General features: G+C 35.5%; 1 protein-coding gene across 1 annotated transcript; it reads left to right on the top strand.

Annotated features, from left to right (window-relative positions):
• Positions 1–11,401: 11,401 nt before the first annotated feature.
• Positions 11,402–15,539, top strand: LOC145681416 (uncharacterized). The gene is made up of 2 exons (XM_081753059.1): positions 11,402–11,909; positions 15,133–15,539. Exons 1-2 carry the CDS (start codon positions 11,430–11,432, stop codon positions 15,343–15,345), a joined length of 693 nt encoding a protein of 230 aa, XP_081609185.1. The 5' UTR covers positions 11,402–11,429; the 3' UTR covers positions 15,346–15,539.
• The last annotated feature ends 1,687 nt before the right edge of the window (positions 15,540–17,226 follow it).

Below are 17,226 nucleotides of genomic sequence, written 5' to 3'. Positions count from 1 at the left end.
TGCCTCAGAATCTCTGGCCGAATGCCTTAGTCCACTTTTTTTTTTTTTTTTTTTTTTTTTTTTTTTTTTTTTTTTACTCGGCTAATGTGACAAGTTGAAAATATAGTAAGCGTGTTTCATGTTCAATCTTTTGTTACAGTATGAAATTTATTTTGTATTCTCTGAAGTTTAAGCCTATTTTGGCCTGATGTAATAGTCTGTTGAAATTGTTTTATGTTTACGGAATTCTTTACATTGACGAATGATGTTGTTAATATAGGTTCTATTACGTATTCGTTCATAAATATTACAGCAATTGTCAGGATTATTTATGATCTTTCATGAAAATTGACTGGTGCATGCGCAGTAGAAACAGAAAGATCCACTTTACCAACATTTGTCATACACGCCAGAACGCAAATTTCTAACAGGTTCTCAAAATGCCTCGCTCTAAAGGTTGTGGAGAACTCTCTATTGCTCTGAGAGGAGAAATCATAGGCCGAGCAAAAATGGGACAAACTGTGCCTCAGATTGCTAGAGATCTGGGATGTGACAAGAAAACGGTCAAGAAATGGGTTCAGCGACATGAAGAAGGTGGTGAATGGTTCAGGTCTCAGTCAAGAAGTGGAAGGCCAAAAGTGACAACTGCAGCTCAAGATCAAGCTTTAGTTACAGAAGTAATCAACAGACCTCTATGCCACACGTCAATCCCCTTGGACAAAGCCAGAGAATATAATTGTTCTCACGAAACAATAAGAAGAAGATTATTGGGGGCTGGTCTACACTGTTCAAGACCCGCTAGGAAGACTCTCCTGACTGAAACTCACAAGGCCAGACGAATGGAATGGGCACAGAATAACATAACCCAACCTCAGTCATATTGGGACTTAGTCATCTGGACCGACGAGAAGGTTTTCAAGTCTAACCAACAAGGCAGAGTTATATTGTATAGACCGCGCGGAACCAGGTATGCTGAACAAAATATTATCAGAACTTGTTCAGGACGAATATCAGCACACTTTTGGGGATACATGACGACTGCTGGTCCTGGAGATTTAGTTGCGGTGCCTGAGAGAATGAACAGCGGTGTCTACATTAATATCCTCGAAAATACGTTGTTACCGTCCTTAGAAAGAAACTTCCCCGAACAGGAAGAATATATATTTATGCATGACAACAGTGCTGTTCACACTTCCCGGCAAACACGAGAGTGGCTAAGTGAACATCCAGAGTTAATTTGTATTGAGTGGCCACCTCTATCCCAGATTTGAACCCAATTGAACATCTGTGGGCCTACATGGTGCAAGAATGGGAAGAGAGACGTGAAGACAGAGACCAAACGTTTCTTCAAAATCATGTTATGGAACTGTGGCAACATTTTCGTGACACACCGTCGTATTGCTCGAGACTTGTATCTAGTATCCCCTCCAGACTTCAAGAAGTTACTGACTCTGGAGGTGACTACACGAAGTACTAGTGTGTTATTTTTTTTGTAAACATTTATTTAAGTTTCATTTATTTATTATATTTTTTCAAGAGCAATACTTTCGTTCTTCATTCTTTTCCTTTGCTTGTTTACTTATTAGTTCGTTAAAACGTAAAGGAAGAGTAGTATATCTTCAAAAAGTTTTTGAGAATTTACTTTGAACGTTTCTAAGAATACATTTACTTTTTTTTCTTACTCTATATCATGCCCAATATTACTTTCATTTCAGTTAATTAATAACTTTATTTCACATCTCGGATAAAAATATTATTTTCTTTTTAACGATATTTTTCCTTTTGATTGTGTAATTTCTTGTTTCATTGAATTATCTCAATTCTAATGAATAAATCACATTTTGTTTATTGTCCCTTCCTTAGCTCAGTTCGAATTCGAGAACAATTTGGTGTAATATACGTTCTTTATTCTTCATATTGTGCAGTAATGACAATATTAATTATTTTTCATGAGTCCAGTTGATTAGTGAGAACTTGGACAAACATTAACCTGGTGATTCTTTACGCAATGCCAAGCGTAAAATACATTTTAGCTGTTCTTTATCCTTCATAGCGATGAAACATTCTAACAGTGTGTTAGCGTTTCCTTCCTCGCCTTCCAATTGAACTGTCTTTGTACTGCGCATGCGCCAGTCAATTTCCATAAAAGATCATAAAAGATCATAAATAACCCTGATACTTTCTATAATATTTACGAAAGAACGTGTAATAGAATTTATATCAACAACATACATCATTCATCAAAGTAACGAAAACGTGTTCATGTAACAAATTAATAGATATATTATATTACAGTAAATTAGGTTTAAATTTTATGCAATAGAAAATGTTATTCTGTAATAAGAACTACTCAGCCTTTGCCACAACCCTAGTTGCTACCATAGCCGAGTGGTCTAAGGCGTTCGACTTGTAAAGCACCTTTCGAACTTACTTCGAGTCCCCGCCGGGTACAACGTTTTTTTTCTCTCTTTTTTCACCTGTTCTCGATATTTCTGTCTGTGTTCTTGTCGGATTCGATTAAAATAGAATTTCGAATAGAGACCAATATATATTATTAATAATAATTTATTTGCGAGTCTGCACTCGTACAATATACATTTTCGAGATTTTGATTTTGGAAATGAAGTGTATATAATACTGAATAGTAAATATAGTAAAATAAAAAGAAATCGTATAAATATTGATTAATTAATAAGTGTTAAACATGGCTTTCCAATCAGGATTATATAGAGAGGACTTACTTCTAAGTGCAATCCGAAAACAAATATTTGAGTTTAATCTGACCCAAAGTTGGTAACTTACAGGATAATTTATACATGATTGGTATTGTAATTTTTATGCTTTTATTATAATCCTCTATAAGTTAGGATTTTACCAATTCTAAATGTAGAACGAGAAACAAGTGTAATATTATATTTGTTACGAAAAGCTTTTAAGCAATGATGCTTTCAGGACGTGATCTGAGGGAGAATTTGAGACCCCTCTCGAGCTAAGAAATTTCCGCCTTCAGGACCATATATTCGATCGTGCTCAATGTGGACTACCAATGTTTACCCTCCACCCGCATATTGAAATTCCCCCCGAGGATAATTTTCTGAAGTCACCACTGTTTATAAATAGTTTTTCGTTACAAATCAGAGGATAATGGAGTAATGAGTATACTTCATTTTTTTTTTTTTTTTTTAGCTATGGATTTAAGATTCGCAATTCATATAATGTTCCGTTCTAATCGAATTTGAAACAAAAGAAGTTTTCAATGAGTTACTCAAAGAAATATTTTCAGCCTCCGGATGAAAATAGGAAGACACTTAAAAAAGAAACAACTTGCTACAGGGTTTGAACTCACAAACATGTGATTGATAGTGTATCGTCCCAAACCACTCGACCGTTTTGTATGCCTTTGCATATCTTCTTTTTCCTTTTGTGAAAGCAGTTTACTGTTCCATACTCGCTTTTGTTTATTCCGATACGACTATGAGTTCTCAGTAAATATTTGGACGTTACAGCTCTTGCAATGTATAAAAGTGTTTTTAGAATAAATTACAATCGATATTATGTCCTAATAACATACGTAAAACAGGTTGAATTCGTGAAATGATTGAGGTTGGACTGAGCGTAAATGTTTTCATAGTTAGGAGCCTGGATATGCAAACCCGCTTAACGTGGGGATTTAATTTTGTGAAATTTGGTACATCCAGTCTTGGTCTTGGTCTTGCACACCCAGTCTTGGTCTTGGTCTTAGTCTCGCATGCAAGAGTCTTGCAAGTAATGCATTTAAGAAATCTCAAGCTTTCCATAGTTAAATTTTCTATGGATATAAGTGATAATAAACTATACAATGCGCCAATAGTAAGGGAATACAACGTATGTTTCTAAATGTAATATAGTTTAACTTTGTGTAAGTATCATGGTAGTGTACAACATAGGTGATGACCTTTCCTTTCTTAATGGGTGCCCACGCTTCACTAATTGTAAGATATGCCTAAATCACAACGTTTCGTAATCTGTTTATATTTTTAACAGATCTAACACTCCACAGGTTCCCAAACTGGGGAGGCTACCCCTGAGACGCATGAAAGAAAATCAAGACGGCACAGATTATTGAAATACCATGAATTGCAAAATTATGTTTACACTCTAAAGGCGTCAGATTTTTCTTTTCAACCACGATTAGCTAATCCTTGTATTAATCACATTTCCAATTAAATATTGAGATTTTGTTTTACTGATTCCAATATGTACTCTATGGGGTAGAAACATTGACATTACGCAAAAGTGATGAGAACATTGCAGGCTTTCGATGAAGAAAAAAGGATAGAATTAGCTGTGTTGAACGGATAATGAACGAGAAGGTGTTAAAAAAAATAGCAGTAGGGAAAAAAAGAAGAATTTTAGATATTATTAAGAGGAGGAAGAGGAACAGGTTAGGATATTGGTTGAGGAGGAACTGTATTATGAGGAAGGTGCTGGAGGGTATTGTGGAACGAAAGAGACTGAGGGAGTGAAGGAGACTAGTTGAAGGAAGGTATTAAAACAGAAAATTGCTACGTCAAGACGTAGAGACTAGCTGAGGACCACCGAACGTCGAACGTTCTCAGTTGCAGCAAGTAACCTGTCAATAATGGCAGAATATCTATTATGAAGATCATGGATATTTAGCAATATTGACTAAAAAAGAGAGAGAGAAAATTAAAATAATTATTATTATAATCAAACCTCTTAATATTTTGGAATAATTTGAGTCAAAACTGGAAACGATTCAACTGTCTATGTCTTTTGTGTAAATTCAATCTATATAAATACTTTTGACCTGTATTGGAAATACAAAATAACGGCATCAAACTCCAAGTTATTTGAAGTCTAACTTTTGAATATGGATTACTAGCATCAATTACCCACTTCTTTGGGTTAAACTTGAAAATAATAATAATATATTTCGTTAGTCAGTCACTTTTTACTATTAGTAAAGTGCTCTCTAATATCGGTCATTTTCGATTATTTTTATATTTCTCTCTCTTCCTCCTCCCCAAGTTGCGGGGCTGAATTTGAATTTAAACGCATCAGAAGTGTCACTGTTCGTCTCAGAGACCCCAAAAACTAAGGATTCGGCACTAATATCGGTCATTTTCAATAAACTTATATATATTCTTCACCTCCATGTTGCGAGGTACGGCATCGGATGTGTGATTTCTCATCTCAATGACTTCGAAAACCATGAGTTCGATATTGATAATGGTAATTTTTGATAATTTTATATATCTTGTTCTTTCCCCAAGTTGCGGTGCTGAATTTGCATTTAAACGGGATCGGAAGTATCACTGTTCACCTTAGCGACGCCGAAAACTATGGATTCGACACACATCATTTTTGATGATTATTACGTATCTCCCTCTCCCCAAGTTACGAGGCTGAATTTGGTCGTAAACGGTATCGGAAGGGTCAGTATTCAACTCAGCGAACTGGAAAAATATGGATTCGACAATAATATTTGTCATTTTCGATCGTTTTTATATATATTCTCTTCCCTCCACCAAGCTACGGGGCTGAACTTGGATTTAAATAGCATCGGAAGTGTCACTGTTTATCTCAGTGACCCCAAAAACTATAAACTCCATTTTAATATCGGTCATTTTCAAATATCTTTCATTCCCCCTCCCCTAATCTGCACCGTCAAAGTGATATGACAGAAACCACCTCAGGCCTGAACTTCATCTATGTTGAAAATTTGATCAAGATTGGTCGGGTGTTTCAAAAGTTATTAATTTCCTCCTTCCCTCCGTCACTTTCAATTTTATAATATAAATTTATTGTTGTAGTATAATGTTATATCGTTCAATCCTCGATGTGCCGTATACTTAAGGAGGCTAAAAGTTATATTAATGAACAATTATTCATGTATAAGCATCAGCCCATGAAATCAAACTTGCGGTCACATGCACTAAGTTTTTGTCAATGTCATGAAAATGTTATTTCGATATTAGTTTTAAGAGCACACATTGAAAATTTCCAACGGATGCTTGAGTCTCAGAGCCAAGGTCATACCCATGTAGTCGACACCTATGGTGTACGGTATTGCCGATGTTCAATACTACATTTCTCTTTAGTTTTGGAAGAACAACACTAATATGTTTTGAAATGAAATGAAGTATCTACTTTAACGTCCCATGATTATGCACCAAGGCTAAGGGAGACAGTGATGATGAGAAATGACTGAAATGGTGGAATGAAGATGAGAAATGACTGAAATGGAGGAAACGAAAAAATACCGAGAAAACCCACGCACACGGTGTTTGTCCACCAAAAAGGTCACATGGTGCGAGATGACACTTGTGTGGCTTAAAAACGAGTAATATCTACAGAAAACGCGAACAACCAATTTAGAAAACGATATACTGTTGCTATAAGATACAGGGGCAGATCGACTCACACGGATTGCATAAAGTACTGGGAACACATTCACTCCAGCAGCATTTTTGCTGAAGCCAAGAAATCCGTCTCCTTCTTTTTTTATATTATATAAAAAAATCAAGTAGTGCCCGTACTTGTGCAAGACTCTTGCGCAAGAGTCTTGGTCTTGGTCTTGGTCTTGCAGGTATGGTCTTGGTCTTGCATGCAAGACTCTTGCAAAAACTACAAGACCAAGATTCTTGCGCTTATCAGTACTTGAATGTAGGAAGATATGTGATCCACGTGAGACTAAAATTGAACAGTTTTAAAAAGCAGAAAATAATACCTCGTCGGAATTGAATGGGATTCATTGCTCACATTATAAAAATTCACGAGCAGAAGATAACAATTTATTATTATCTTTTCTAAATGACATATGGGAAAATGGCAAAAATGGAATGAAATTTGGAAAAAGTCCTTATCAGTACCAATATTAAAACCGAATATACCGTGCGATGATTTAAAAAATTAAGATCCATATCATGGGCACTCGAGGGGAGAGGCAGGGGGCCTGGCCCCCTGGCTCACGAAAAGGTAAATGTAATATAGCAAACACGTATATTAACTACTTGAGTAATATAGCAAACCAGGGAGATGTTCCCCCTAGAAAATTTTCTTCTGGCGCCCATGACCCATACCACTCCTATCTCTTGAACTTAAAATATTCGAACAATTAATTTTAAATAGATAAAATGGTCCGTTGAAAACCACTTCATTCTCCCGGATAATATTACAAGATACAGGGAAACAGTTCTAACGAAATGCTATAGATCCATTTTTAATTGATAGGAAAACCCATCAACAAAATAAAATTCCTAATAGCAGTAAATGTGGACTTTCAGAAAACTTATGACTAAATTCAAAACATTCCAAAAATATATCCTTTTAATCCATAATATGCTTTATGATAGTCATGTCCGTGAACTTGGCCCCACTCACAGCACCACCAATTTTAAAATATATCTATGCCAAAAATTAGTGCGTAATTATAGCTGACAACCTATAACGTTTTAAAAAAAATGTCCCGTTACACGAACGTTAAAAAAGCTAAAACGATTCGGGGTGGGACAAGGTTCACGCTAACCCTGATTACTTCTCCGATTGAGATGAAACTCATACAAAAATTCCACATCTATGTTCTTATGGACAACATAATGGAAGTGTTTCGTTTCATCCCGAGGATTATGCTTTTCTATATCTCCCACAATAGACCTATCTAGAATATTTTGTTTTTTGAGGTTCATGTAACAGCACAATTTTTCAACATTTGTCATGTGCCAGTCTACCACCAAACTGTACACTGAGAAAAAATGTAGGTGGCGTATACTTACAAAGGTAGGTTACATGCGTAATTCCTGTAGTTTTTGGACTTAACGTACAGCAGATGTATCACTGAAAACGCACGTTTTATAAGTTTATGTCAGTAGCGTAACGCAAAAATGTTGGGCCCCGCCGCAGGATTATTTTTGGACCTTCCTTCCCATGTCCATTAACTTCCCACTATATTATGCCCCTGTAGAAGACAATGGTTAATAAATCCATGAAATATAATAAAATTACAATTAAAATAATATTCATCGAAAAAGGCAAAATTATTTCCCCTTAACCTTCGAGTGTTTAACATGATTTTTTAAACTGATGTTGCTAGAATGGATGAATTTTCACCCAGAGCATATTTTTCTTTTCTAAAGTAAATAATTTTCAGGGAAATGGATATTCTGTATTCAGGTCACTTTTTGTAGCCTATACTTCTTGACATTTGCTTCTCGGTGGCCCCCAAACACTGCGGGCCTCCCCGCACTGCAGGCCCTGCGGGCCCCTCAGTTACGCCATTACTTTCCGTATAAGTGTTCCATCTATACGTGCTTTCCGTATGAAACAATATAGGCCGTCAGGATCTAAATACAAATGGACGTATATAACATATAGCTGACGAAGGTAACATAAGTATATGCATGTGATATACGGAAAACTGTTAGATGTCAGACATCATGCAACGGCATGATGTAACAACTAAGGGCAGTGCGTATGTAGCATATGGATAATGTATGCTCCACAATGATTTCTGTAGTAAGCAAGAGGATTTCGTTTATTCGTACGATATACCACTCTCCGGAGAACGGATCCGGAGATAGAGATCGGCACACTAGAGATATTGTGAAAATGATTTAACATTCCAAAATTATAAATTGTAACACAATTTGACTAATTCAGATAATAGTTAAATAAAATTTACAAATAAAATTAATGAAAACAAACTGTAACGAAATCAGGCCGTCAGCACTAACTAGGCACTAACTTTTGACATATTTGTATAATTAGAGCTAGTGTGGGTGACTTTAGGTTTACGTGAAGATAGCCCCACTCACTTTTAACAATGCAGCACTAATTTTATAAACTACATCAAAAATAGTGATAAATTAGTGCTGAAAATATCACAAAGAAAGAAAAAATAGTGCTCTTATCATTATATTTCATGTATGGGCGTGTAATGCTTTTGAAAATATAGCCTTTTCACATCGAATGAATCATTTATGCTAACTCTGTATTATTGAAGACTTGTCGATATATATATTAGAACATGTCAGATAAAATTATAATTCAAATGTTGCGTGTGTTACCACTAACATAACAAGTAGATTTAAAGCAAGGAAGAGAAAAAGCGCTCATCATTAATTGCTAACAAAACTTTATTTTGAATATGCAATGCACTAATCAATATAACACTTTTCGTTAGTGTAAAAGTTCACTACTTCTGACTGGAATGCGTCTTGGTGGACAATCCTCATAAGAAGTTAGTTGAAGCTGACTTCAATACAGTACACCTTCTCATCAGTAACGTTGCTAGCTTTAATTTCTTGGAAGGGACTTGTTATTTTTTCATTGTATATCGAAAAGGATAATTTTATATTTCTTAACTTACATCAAATACAACATGTCTAGAGGGAGTAGCGTACCTGCCTGGGGGACAAGGGAGTGCTAGCCCCTTGCCTCTTTCTGCTTCCTACTATTTGGATCGTCTCTGTACATTGCGAATGTTCCAGAGTTGGAGTGGGTCGATGGGTCATAGGTCAACAGTACGTGACCCATTGCGAACCACCATCCACCGTGACCCAACGACTCACTCTACTCAGTGCATTATAGACAGCATCTTCTGAACACGGGTGAATTTGTCCATGTTTTTCACATTTAAGGCCTGTATTTTTCTTCCTTTTTCATTTGTTTCTAATTACTTACCTGAGATGAGTATAACTAAGTGCAAAAAGAACTTCAGGCACTTTTGGATATTGATATTTATATTGCAATAAAAGCAAGAGGGACTACTACTTGGCTTCCGAGACAGAGTTTGTGCGTTTTTAGAGGAGTTGACTACTGGAAAAATATTTTCAACAAGAAATAATTATATGTGATAATTAAATTGAAATTCATCGTAAGGCCCGTGACAAACAATTTATCATTTTATATAGTAAAGGTCAGATCCACCGACATTGTAACAGAGCGGTTCTTGAGCGATTGACCGTAGAAATTCAAACTCCGATTAGTGATAATTTTACAGCCTTGTTTTATTACAAGTGTAAACTACTTAGTCAGTGGGAAGGAGGGTGTGGATCATGAGTGAGGGTTGATGACGATGAATTTTGGTGGGCGGTGGATCAGAGTGGGTCACCGTGAGTGATGGGTCGGAGTAAGTTCAGTGGGTCAGAGTGGTTCACGGTGGGTCGTGGATTACGGTAAGTAGTGGATCATGGGTAAAGTTTTCATTGACTCACGCCAACTCTAAATTCTATATTCTTATTCATTGAATGGCGTAAATAGCAAAGATTGCATATTCATAGTAACCAGGTGAAAGTCTACTTGCAAATATTGATTTTAATCAAGATCGGACTAATAGCATTTCAATAAAATATCTTGGATTTACAAAGTCAAAACTTCGAATTTGATTACCAATAATTCGGAAACCAAATGATTTGCATACCATAATATTTCACATGCGTACAAATTTCCTCAAGTATACTATAATATCAACTTTGGTGCATATCGGATGGAATTGATCGATCGCATTTTAGTGATTTTTTTAAAAAAAGAAATTTCACTAAATTTAACCACAACCTTGGTGGCCAATACGTCGGGAGCCAAAGATCTGCATATCATAGTATTTCATGTGCACACTAAGCCTGTCAAGGTCTGCTAGTATACCAAATTTGATCAAAATCACATCAGTTTAATCTATTGGGTTTTAGTAAATTTTTAAGATTTCATTGTATCTAAATTCAATTTTGATGCCCGATAAATAAGAAATCGAACATCTGCATATACCATATTTCATACCCGTATTTATAGGTCGCCTAGGTATTGAGCTCTTCAAGGCCTACCATAATTCCAAGTTTGGTCGACTTCGAATAAGTTTCATCGATTACATTTTAGTGAAGGTTCTTGATTTCAAAAAGTCCAAATCCAACTCTTCTCACAGAAGTCAATTAGTCAAATAACCTAAATAAATAAAAATGGCGTAGACGGTAAAGACCGCTAATACTGACGTAAGTGACATTGTACACAATCTTTCTGGTAGATTGCAGTGAATTTAAACATGTGTTGCTTACGACTCTCAGGCTACACAACATGAGGATAGATGATACAAATGCAAAACAAAATCATATCATCGTCAGATAACGAAAGGTTAATTGAAGTTACTTAAGTATGTATCATGGTAACCTAAAGATCTCCGGAAACGCTAATTACGATGAAATCTAAAGAGGGATTAGAATTAAATAGAATTTATCCAAGTATATGACGCAAAGAAATCAACACGAACGTCATGCGTTTTTTCTAATAGCGCTCACAAACAATGCAATGATTGATTCGAAGAATAACAACATATTGAAATAACAATATGTTATCTACATAATTTTTCTATTTTGTTAAATATAAAAGATGTTGGGTGACTGTTCAAAAGCAATAGTCAGGAGTAGTCTGAATTTCCAGCAACCACCTCCCGCACAACCATGAAGGCTTCAAGGATTTTCCTCGCTTGCGCCGTCCTCTGTCTCGTAGCTAGAGTCCGATCAAGGACCGTCACTTTTGATTTCGAGTCAGGACTTGGGAGCTTGGAACAGAATCCTTGGAACACCGTGGTCTTCAGACAATCAACTATTTCTGCTATCAACAGGGGAAGATCTAATCCTATTCCAGGACCTCCTGATGGAAGTGACGGAGTTGCTGTTGTTGATCTGTTGAAACAAGTGTCTGGAGGAGCTGCTATTAATACTCCAGGACTCAACATTCCCGGCGGTGGTACTGTTTCATTAAGTTACTTTGCAAGAGCTTATTTACCTGAAGCCAATGGAGTTCAGGTATTCTACTTGGAGAATGCTCCCGTTTATCAACAGGAACTACTGACTCTGTACTCAAACTCTGGTCCAACAACAGACCGATGGTATAGTACATCTGCAGAAATTCCTGCTGGGCTTAGACAACCAGTGCAGGTAACTAATATTTCATAACTTAATAAAATATCGTAGTATTTAATATACCAATTTTTCTATGTTCTATGCTAGCAAAGAGCAAAGGAAGGTGATTTTAAAGTTTTATTAAAGAGATATCTTGAGCTTCGAATTTTAGGTACAAAATTTCGGTAAAACAATTTTGCAAAATGTTGGAAAAAGGTGAAAATTTTAAAAGTTATTGTTTATAAAAGACTTAATACATGGAAGTTCGTCGAGATCGTGATACGTCAAATTATGGATGCGTCAAAGTATCAAATAATACTTTTGAGAAAGTGTTTCAAATATCTAGGTTCAATATTAACAGATGAAAACCATATTCGGAAAGAAATTAAATGTCGACAAAAAACAGGGGATTCGGGTTATTATTCAGTTCAAAATTTCTTGTCGTCGCGAATTGTGTCGAGGAATCTGAAGCTTAAAATGTATAAAACGATTATCATGCCTCTTATACTATAAGGTTACAAAGCATGGTCGCTTACTCTGAGGGAAGAACGCAGACTGAAAGTATTTGAGAACAAGATCTTGAGACAAATATTTGGACCCAAGAGGAAGCGGAATGGGGAATGGAGGAAACTTCATAACGAGGAACTACATAATATATACAGTTTACCAAACATTGTTAGGGTCATCAAATTTAGGAGAATCAGGTGGGCAGGCCATGTAGCCAGAACGGAAGAAAGTAGGAACGTTTTCAGTCTTAACTGGAGGACCAATCGAAAAACACCGATTAGGTAGACCTAGGAGCAGATGAGAGGACAATATTAAGATTAAGATGGATCTCACAGAATTAGGAATGCAAAGTAGAAACTGGATCCAGTTCACTAAGGATAGAAGTTAGTGGAGAGCTTTTGTGAAATTATCATTTAACCTTCGGGTTCCATTGGCCATAGAGTTAGTTAGTTAGTGAGAGTTGTTCATAAAAGCAGCACCTGTACTAATTACATCATACATAGGGACTCAAAACTTACTGATGTATTTAATAGTCTTCCTGAAGGAAGTCCCAGAATACTATTGAAGTCACAAGTCTGGAAAACTGATAATATATAACATTTCAATATTTCATTTTTCAGTGAGGCTGCATCTCCAATCACTAAGTAAACATTTGTATATAGAAAAACACTTAACAATGTCGATTGCTGATAGCCATGATTACCACATCCTTATACGTCCTATCATTGGTGGCCCTTACATAGGGCGAACTAAACAACTGTATGGGGTCACGTGCATGGAATGATCCGTTCTTCATCGTAATATTACTGATTTTTAAAAATAATTTACGATAACAGATAGTAAATCTTAAAAAACTTCGAATAATCAAACCGATTACAGTTCTATTAGTAACCCATCGTAAGGACACGAACACTTGTACCATGGATGAAAATAAGTTCTATTATTCCTTCCAACTATATGTTCAAATTAGTCAATCCCGTTGTTCTTCAAGTCATCCTATAGTGTTTCTGTAGGTCAGTACCTATCAAGAAAGTGCTATGTGACGTCAACAATTCAAGATTTTTAATTCCAAGGAAACTTTGAAGTTTAGCCAGAGCATTAATCTGCCGGGAGAATAATATTATACAAAATCTGGCATTGCCACCAACCGAATGGGGTAATTATGTCAAAATAATCTGAACTTTATGCAATACCCAAAGGATTTATGTACACCTTCCTGTGTTTCTTGAGTGATATCACTGGCAAAATCTTGGTGCATGACTTTCTCAACTTTCATAAACTGCAACCTGTTTAGTTGAGTGTCTCAAACGCTGGCCGGCGAACGCACTCGAGTGCAAGTTTTGCTTGCTAGGAAAGAAGTATATTTTATAACGTGATATTATATTGACTCTATAGTTATAATCGTTTCTGATTTCCGCATTTATCTTTCATAACTTCGTTGTAGTTATACAGTAAACGCGAGAGGACTGGGTTCGATTCCCGCTCGGAGCTAATGTAATTCGAGTCCCACATTAAGCTGTAGGTCTATTTTTGTACTGAAAGGAGTGTAAAACTTCGAAGCAACTAATCAATCTATTTACTCTGTAAACACGAGATGTTAAGTAAAGAATTAACTAATTAAAATAACAATAATTCCGAAAATACTCATTTGCTCAAAGATGAATTGAAAAGTATAGAGAGACTCAAAAGATCTCATGACATTCTGAAAGCAAATTATATTTAAGATAGTGAACCGTTGCCATTCCACTGGTGGATGGATGTCTCTCTAACTCTTCTTACAATCATAAATCTTTGGCAGTTCTTTTGCACATTACTTTAGTGGTTCTTGATTTCATTCCATCACCCTGTAAGGATGTTTCTTACTTCTCTCCTTGTCCCTTGACATCAAAACAAGGATTGCTTTTGTCGACCTATCATTATTTCTTCTTGCAATATAACCAATTTTCATGACAATATCCACTACTCTTGTCCTATTTTTGATCCACGTGAATTCAACTATTTTCTTGGGACAGCGAAGAAGTTTTGTTGATCTATTATTTGACTACGTGGACTAGTACGATGAATGGCCAAAAATATGCAGATTTATTTGACTCAAGTTCGTGAGGCAGACTTAGAGAAGTAACGTGGGAAACTTAGTCTCGGAGGAGGACTACACGATGGACCAGACGGTGCGCGTGTGAGTTTCGAAACAGGCTTTGAAAGATATACGTTTCACAAAGATAGATCACCTACCTAAAGTCCAGACATCGTTCTCAGCAACTATTTGCTTTTTTTTTTCAATCTGGAAAGGTAGTTACTAGATCGAAGATTTGAAGATGAGAACAGAATTAAGGCGGATGTAATTCTTATAGAACTACTTTTTCATTTAGACGGGTTAAAGTTACAATGGTATCAGACATTTCTCTTTGTTTTACAGAAATTAAATCAAACTGTATTGTAATAAATCCGGAAAAAAAGAACTTTTTTCTTTATATCCTAAAAATTTCACTGACATGTAGTGACAGTTGAATAAAACTCCGTTTTACGTTTTCTGTAAGCAGATTAACTTATTTAGACCTGCTTTTTTTTTGTGGGTAAATCTCTCGTTTTGAAAAAATGACTTACACCACTCTAACTTTAACACATCCGTTAGTGTACTGTATATGTAAAAAGATATACAGTGTTAAATATCAATATTATTTGTTTCCTCTTTAATGGTAAACACATGCTTCTAACAATGACGTAATAGAGTAATTACAAGTTATGATTACAGATCTGGGTGTATGGAAACCAAGGAAACGGAACAAACATAGACGCAGTACTCATTGACAACCTCAGTATCACTGGAGTGGAAGATGATGACTCTGGAGAAGATTCTGGAGAATCTGGAGAAGGTGATAACTCATCCAGCTCATCCTCAGAAGGAGAAAACTCCAGTAATGACTCTTCATCTGAAGAAGATGATGCCACAAGGAACATTCAGTAAATTATACTTTTAATCCTATGACGGACACAGAGCTGGTTTTGGAGCTTTGAAGATACAATAATACAATAACTGCCATACTTTCTAGGATGATTGCGTAATATCATGAAATTATTAAGATAATCCTGACTCAACTTCAGAGTATGCCTAGCATTTCGCAAAGTAATTTGTATTCACGAATCAAACACTAATTTATACCCAAGTAAATCTTATTCTATTTGTATTTTATTGTACAAATTATTATTTTATTAAATGATTATTTTGTTGATTTGGCATGAATAGGCTACATTGTTTTCTAGAAAATAAAAATACTGTGGATAAATCGATAACTCGAAGCTAATCGAATTATCGAGTTTTTCGAGTAATCAGGATTCGAGTTGTCAAAGTGGCTACAACAAAAAGTCGAGATACCAAGGTTCTGCGTTCTTCATTAAAAGTGACTATATAACCTAGCAACAATGGAAGAACTAGCAATGATAAAAGGACTAGCAACAATGGCAATTACGTAAAAGCATAGAGCTATATTTTCTAGTTATTGAGATCGCAGCAAGAGAAATTCGACTTATAGAGGTCACAGGTACGAAAGTTCGAGTTACCGAGGTTTTAAAATAGGATTATGAAACCTTTAAAATTCGACATATCGAGGTTGTAATTTTAAAACATTCGTCGTACAGAGGTTATTTTTAACATTGAATCTTATGAAGAGTTCAAGGGAGTGTAAAAAAATTCTAATTTTCAAGGAATTCAAGTTTCTAGGTTCGAGTTATGGATGTCCAACTGCATTTAGAATAAAACAAGTCTGTATCGTTTTTCCCCCTCTAATTTAAGGTTGATACTCGCTCAGGATCTAGAGCAGTGATAATTTAGTAATATATGTTATTTAAATTTGGTTAAATCGAAGATAACCTTGTATTTACTGGAGATTACTCAGATGAAAAGATAAAAAGCATAAAATAATCGAAGCAATTCAAAGCAGTGGCGGCTTTTGAGGCAAGTCACATAGGTAAAATTTACACTTTTATCACTTAAAGATGAGAAAATCAGTGGCGGATCTATAAAGTAAACACTTGGAAGACAGCCAGAACCAAGACTATGATAGGTATAATCATGAGTTTACAATTTTTCATGAGTTCTGCAGAAGTTTCTAACTTAACTTTTTCCCGATGGATATTATGGCTAGATTGGATGTTGACATTGTGGACCTCAAGTATTGTCTTACACATTGCATAATAGAAAAATGCACAGAAACTATATCTAAATGTTTCAAAAATTTTCCAATCTGTATATCAAAATGCTTCATTTATGTGTTTGTTCGCAATCCTTTCGACAATGAAATCCACAACACCACAAGTGTGAGAAACGTGCCGTTTTCACTGGTCGATTCCAAATTTTGTGTAGATTGTTCACTTCTAATTGAATATTAAAAAAAACATGGCCGTTATTTCTTTATTACATTTTTAGGGGTACATTGGAAGTGTTGGTATTTTAAAAAAGTAAAACATCATATCCTATGAAGTATACATTCCAACACAACACAGTTCTATATAGAGGTTATATATATATCTCAGGCGTTTGTTTCATGGCCAAATGACAATGAAAAACGAAGGATAACCATATCTCCAGGCTAGGATGAATATTTATTGTTTGGAGTGTTTTGCCCAATGATAACCTTATATCACTGACATTATAATTAACTGTGTATGTAATGTATTTGCTTATTACATACTGCATCCAAGAAGAAAGAAAACGCTGACCATACATGAATTAGAAACTCCAACTGAATGTAAGCCCAAATATTGCAAACGGTGAGACATTGAAAAAAATAGTCGAATAAAATTTCCCCTATGGTACCCTTGGTGATTTTTATCAAGATATCAAGACTTC

Source organism: Thermobia domestica, chromosome 3, assembly GCF_964235325.1.
Source record: "Thermobia domestica chromosome 3, izTheDome1.hap1.1, whole genome shotgun sequence".
In the NCBI taxonomy this organism is placed as follows: Eukaryota; Metazoa; Arthropoda; class Insecta; order Zygentoma; family Lepismatidae; genus Thermobia; species Thermobia domestica.
This window is presented reverse-complemented; position numbering and strand designations above follow the sequence as displayed.

What these genes read in the sequence shown, in the direction of transcription:
- LOC145681416 (XM_081753059.1), top strand. Translation starts at nt 11,430, where the DNA reads ATGAAGGCTTCAAGGATTTTCCTCGCTTGCGCCGTCCTCTGTCTCGTA. An exon ending in GGCTTAGACAACCAGTGCAG is followed by an intron (nt 11,910 to 15,132) that starts GTAACTAATATT and finishes TTATGATTACAG; the next exon opens with ATCTGGGTGTATGGAAACCA.